The 6,116-nt window shown below is 57.8% G+C and overlaps 1 protein-coding gene across 1 annotated transcript; it reads right to left on the reverse strand.

Annotated features, from left to right (window-relative positions):
* Nucleotides 1-988: 988 nt before the first annotated feature.
* C1QL2 (complement C1q like 2) lies at nt 989-2,264 on the reverse strand (the record flags this gene model as incomplete). The annotated part of the gene is made up of 2 exons (XM_084264390.1): nt 1,512-2,264; nt 989-1,168 (listed from the first exon to the last, which is right to left on the reverse strand). The coding sequence occupies exons 1-2, from the start codon at nt 2,148-2,150 to the stop codon at nt 989-991; spliced, it is 819 nt and encodes a 272-aa protein (XP_084120516.1). The 5' UTR covers nt 2,151-2,264.
* Nucleotides 2,265-6,116: the final 3,852 nt, after the last annotated feature.

Below are 6,116 nucleotides of genomic sequence, written 5' to 3' on the forward strand. Positions count from 1 at the left end.
GCTTTCCATAATCGCTGATTAAACCGCTTTTCTTGTACTTCACTAACCTCTGGATCAGGCTCCGACCCGGTAAATCTGTTTAGAAGATCCGCTCCACACCCCCACTTTCACCTCTGGATGACTGCGTGATGCTTCTCTGCAAAACTATTTTCCTCTCCCTCTGCTTCTTCCCAGCCCCCTTGAAGCAGAACCAAGACCTAACCCAGGTACCCCACCCGAACTTTAAATGTCGACACACACCTAAAGGACTAAAGTGACCCCCCCTTTACCTCCCACCCTCCCATGGCACCACCACAGCGCTCCTTTGCAGCACTGGAAGAGACAGACAGCAAGAAGGCATTGTCTAAAAACATAATTTAATGTGGTATTTTGGTGATGGTGGTCAACGACTGAATTCTTTTGCAGACAGGAACAGTTTGACGTTAATGACACCGCCATCCACACGAGCATTGCGTTGCACAGAAAAGTTTACACTTGACCCCATACAAACAAAAGCAGCAGAGGGAAAAAAAAAAAACCAGTTACAGTCCAGTCCCACTTTGTGAATAGTCGATCTGAAAATTCATCATCGTAATTAATAACTCCTAGACCAAAAAAAAAAAGCAAACGGTTCAAATTCTGTGTGTGGCACAGTCCAAACTCAGGGCTCTCTCACACCCCCCAGGAGCCACTCCAGAGTTTCAAGCGGCCGAGTTACTCGTGTGACACACAAAACACCAAAGCTGACAAAGGGGGAGAGGGGTCTCCAGAGCAAATGGGGGAGAGTAAGGAAGGGGATCGCTTTGTTTCACTTCTATTTCGTTTTCACAGGGGGTAAAAATAAAAAAACCAACCCGAACCAAACTCATACAAACTGAGAATGAAGCTAAAGTGACCTGCAGAGACAGCGGACACCAGCAGGAACAGCGGCACGATGGGGTACAGAAACGCCAGCCAGCCCCACGCGCATCAGCGGCCGGGCCAGTTGTGTCACGTCGCCTGTTTTGTGTTAATCAGGGTATAAAAGAAAGCCAGAGAAAGTGCTGTACTTATTGTTGTTGCCTCCGTGTGCTTTGCCCCCGTCCAGCTTAACGTACACCTCGTCGCCGGAGTCCAGGTGCAGCACCACGCTGTTGCTGGCGTAGTCGTAGTTCTGGTCCGCGTCTTGGGCGATGGCGCTGGCCCGCACCTGCCAACACAGCCGCGGGGTTCATCAGCCCCCCCCTCCCCGAGACCTTCTCCCCCTGCCCCTCCACCAGCGCCCGAGCCCCTCCACTACCCCCCGTGCCCCCACCTTCCGCCCCCTTTTCTCCTCCGTTCTTCTCCTCCCCCCCCCCCCCAGCCCGGCAGGAAAGTTTGCAAAGCCGGGAGCTTGAGTTTGCCGCGGCGCTAAAGCCGCTCCCCGCGGTGCACGCTCGCCCCGACGGCGGGGAGGATGCTCCGGCCGCCTCTTTCCCCGGGAGCGGCGGCGGGGCCGGGAGCGGGGGGGACCCGGGGAGGGGAGGACGCTCGGTGGAGCGGCGGGGACCCACCTGCCCGTTCTTGCAGAGGTCGGCCCACATGCTGGTGCCGTCGCCGCCGCGCATGAGGATGTGGTAGGTGAAGAAGTAGATGCCGCGCACCTGGCAGGTGAACTTGCCGCTGGCCGGGTCGTAGTGGTTGCCCAGGTTGGTCACCACGTCGTCGAACTTGAGGACCTCGTAGCCCTCGTGAGGGCTCTTTAGCCCCACGTAGAAGGCGATGCGCGGCCCGCTGAAGGCGGCGCTCAGCCCGCCCGCCGCCTCGCCGCCCGCCGCCGCTCCGCCGCCGCTCCCGCCGCCACCCGCGCCCGCCAGCGCCAGTCCGGGCAGCCCCGGCTTCCCCGCATCGCCCCGCTCGCCCGGCGGGCCCCGCGGACCAGGCGGACCCGGCTCCCCGGGTGGCCCGCGGGGGCCCGGCTTGCCCGGCCGGCCCGGTTCCCCCTTGGGTCCCTGGACGAAGGGCGGCGGGGGGTTGGCGCTCAGGTCCTGCAGGGCCTCCACGGCGGCGGTGCTGCCGGGGCCGGGCGGCCGCCCGCCGCTGTACGGGTCGCAGATCATGCGGCAGGTGCCCATCATCTCGTAGTGAGCACCGCTCTCCGCGGGCGCCTGCAGCAGCAGCAGGGGCACGGCGACGAGCAGGGCGACGGTCATGGCCAGGGCGAGCCCGGCGGCGGCCAGCAGCCGCCTCCTCCGCTGCCAGAGCCGGGCGGCGGTGGCGAGCAGGTCCTCCTTGCCGTGCGAGGCAATGGTGGCGCGGGGGGCCGGCCGCTCCCTGCGGGGGACGGCAAGAAAAGGCGGTGAGCCCCCCGCCGCCGGCGCCTCCCCGCCCGGCCCCCGCCTCAGCCCGCCCGCCGGCCGGCCGCTCGCCCCGCCATGCCGCCGCCGCCGCCCCGCACCGCTCCGAGGGGACGCGGCGCCCCGTCCGCCCGGCGGGGCTGGGCAGGCGCGGGGGCGTCGCCGCGCTGAACGGGCGCCCGGCTCTGCCCCTTGCCCCCCGCGATGGATGAGGGGGGGAAGGGACGGGCTCTCCCGCCCCCGTAGCCGCCCCGACGTGGGGGGCGCGGAGCCCAGAGGGGCGGGGCGGGCGGACCCACCTGCGGCGCCGGGCGCGGGGGACCGGGGCGGAGTCGCCCGGGGAGGGCCCTTGGGGCTCCGCCGCCGCCGCCGCTGCGACCCGCGTAGTGCCCGACTGCCGCGGAGCGCCGGGGGCGGTGCGACCCCCCGAGCGGGGCGGGCGGAGGGGAGGGGAGAGGCGGCGAGGCGTCCCGCACGCTCTCGGGGTCTCGGGCCTCACGGAGGCTGGAACTGGCGGGGGATGGGGGTGGGAGGACGGACACGACACGACCCCTCCCTCCCCAAAGGCACCGGCACCGGCGGAGTCCCCGCTGGTACCGCCCAAACTGAGTCCCCCGAAAACCGGGACGGTCGGGGACGCCTCGCATTGCCCTGTTCACTTGCCTCCCGAAACTGCATCCTCCCTCCATCCCTGAACCCCTCCTCCATCCCTCCATCCTTCCACCCCTCACTGCCCGCCGCGGGACTGCCCCTGCGCGACTGCCCGGGCCGCGGTCGGAGCCCCCGGTCCTGCCGGGGTGAGCTCCCGGCCCGCTTTCTGCGGGACGGGGTAGGGGAAAGCCCCGTGCAGGCAGCAGTTTACCCCGGCGCGTCCCCCTGGGCTTCCTTAGCCTGCTCCCGTCCTGCCTCGGCGGCCCGATGGAGCGGAACAACATCGCGGGTGGCTCTTGCTCCCAAGACATCCAAGTGTAACGAGAGCCCGTTCCGCCCGTCCCGCTCCCCGCACCCAGGCAGCGCTGGCCGGGCAGTAGGGGAGCCCTAGAAAGAAATGCCCGTAGTCACAGTTTAGGGTGGGTTACAGCACAGGTTTTGTGGGTTTCCCTGCGTAATGATGGGTCCACATCAAGCGCGTGGGGTTTTTTTTTTCTCTCCCCCGGTCGAGAAATTGTGTTTAATTGCCTTTGATTTTCTGAATAAGCGGTGGTAGTACAGCGGGAGCTCTCGCATCGCATCGTTAACTGCCTACAGGGATCTCCCGTCTGGAGAGCAAGTTGTGATCTTACCCCACACATCTCACAGCGGCGGGTTAAGCACCCGCCCTGGAAAGAAAGGAGAGAGTAGTACGGTGATGTTTCCTAAGGGCAACATTTCTGGGTCCCCCCACCTCCACCCCCCGCTTCCTAGGTGCATAAGAAGGGTGAATTTCCAGCGGGTTCACCAGAGTTGAAGGCAGCCTGTTCCGTCTTAACACAGGCAAAGCTGCAGGTCGGGGGAAGCGAGCGGCTCAGCCTGATCCCACGCTTGTTGCAGCTCATGGCCTGGAGGCATCATATGCAAATAGTAACACAGAGGCTTCTTCCAAGAACCGCAGAAATGCCCCAGAAGGACTTAGGGCTCTTTTGTTAGCTTTCCTTGAAATTTAAGAAGGGGACATCAAGGCTTTCCCATCTGGAATGCACACACTTCAGGACCAGGTTTCATCTCAGTTACATCCCTGTGTGCATCCAGCATTTTTTCTTGGAGTTAATTCGGGTTTTGCTGTGCTGCTGCTGAGATGAGGATTCATCCTTGCCCTTCGAAGTCTCTCTCTCTTTTTTTCCTTCACATCTATGTATTTGAAGCTGGAAGAGAAATTAATCTTGCAAATGAAAACCTTTCCCCAAGAATTGTATAGACAGTCGTGTTAGAGTAACCATGTCTATTACTTAGCACAATGCAGCTAAATGCTGTAAGAGATGAGATTGTGACAAAGATGTAAGTCCTTTTCCTCTCCTCTGAATTACTCGTTGCATCCCACAGCTTTATTATAAGCCCCCACACTTGTCTAAAGCCTTGTAAAATGATTTCTAGGAGTTGTTTCTGTTACAGCCCTAGTATAATTTTCCATATATTAACTGTGCTAAATACAAATAAATTCACAAATAAATTGCATTGCTTTGCCGATCATCCCTACTTAAGCTTTTGTTAATTTCCCCTTTGTTCTGGTATTTGTCACTAGCTCTGCTCTCCCGGTTCCCGAATCCTTGCTATTCCCCCAGAGCTCTGCAACCCCCCCCTAACCTGGCTTTTTTTAATCTCTTGTTTTCGAAAGGCAGCAGCCACGCTGTAGCTTTTCTAACCCTTTTCTGAATAATTAAGTTCCTGCATCATTTGGGCTCTGTTGCAACTTCCCCATTTGCATTAACTCACTTTTATAATGAGGTGACCAGTACTGGGAACTATATTCCAAAAGGAGACTCACCAGCCCCTTTTTTTCAAAGCCAGAATAATTTTAAGTGATGGGGTCTGTTATTCCCACGGATCAACGAGGACAGATGAAGAAACCTAACTTGGAGCAGGACAAAATTGGCACAGCTCTTAATAAGGACAGTTGAGCACTCAGACAAGCAGGCAGAGAAGATTGCAGAGATAGCAGCGGTTAGGTTAGGTGTCAAATCCTAGCAATTGCATTTGGGAATAATTTAATTACCCCTCCGTCATTCAGTGAGATGGACTGATCACCTAGTTAATCCCTCCGTCAGATTGCTTTAAGGTAAACACAGTCTGACTTGAATGTGTAGCGTCAGTAGGATCCGCGCTCCTGGAGACCTGCAGGGATGGGCTGACTGATGTAATGCGTCTTGTGCCCCAAGAAGTGGCGCCGTGATCGATGAGGCGGCTGGTACCACCCACTGATCCTACACTACTAAGTGGGAATACAGTCGCAAAAAGGTACATGGCAACACTCAGCTCACGGTTTTGATGCAGGCTGCTGCTACACCCTCAGGTGCCCGCCTTCTGTACGCAGTGGGATGCACCGCAGCAGCACAAGGAGCAGCAAATTGCCACATCAGCTAATCAAGCAGTGCCAGAAGTACCACCTGCCCTGCAAGGAGTACCTTTCTTCATTTGAAGTGACAAATCTCCACATACAGTCAGGCTTTTTGACATCCTTCAAAAGGGGAAGTCAGGTTGGTGCTCCATCGCAGGCCACTCCGGGCTGGGATTCTCTCTCTGTGCCCAGAGAGAGAATCCCTGGTGAAACCCAAAAGGTTTTTGGAGCTCAGCATTAGGTGATGGCCAAGCAGGAGCTTTGGTGATTGCTGGTGCTGGACAAAGCACTAGTTAAGCACATAAAAGCTTGTGGATTTCTAACTCAAAACTCTGTTTTCAGATATGGTCTAAGGACTCAGGAACCTGACCGCTCAGGGAAGCTTTTGACCAGTCAGACACAACTCCCAAGTTTCTATAGTCAAAACCCACACACTTTGCACTGAAGCTCCAAAATTCCAGGGGCATATGAATTTCCATCAGTTACCTCCTCCTCAATTTCTGCTTCAGGCCACAGCCACACAGCTCAGGATGCTAGTAACTCTCAGAAGATGTTTCTGCTCCATCAAATCCATCGGATCCATCTGCTCCATCAGATCCATCTCCCACAGGCATTTCCAGAGAGTGTCTGCTGGATCAGACTTCTCACTACTATCAAATGCACTTGCCACTACACAAGGTAGTGGTGAGGGCACCAACCTGGCATGTTGGAGACTTGTTCCAGTCTCTTACCCTTTACCAGATTTGGAGCAGGTTTTTAAAATAGTCTTTTCAGTCTTCCAGGAGAACAGG

This window comes from Gallinula chloropus (assembly GCF_964237585.1).
Source record: "Gallinula chloropus genome assembly, chromosome: 5".
Classification (NCBI taxonomy): domain Eukaryota; kingdom Metazoa; phylum Chordata; class Aves; order Gruiformes; family Rallidae; genus Gallinula; species Gallinula chloropus.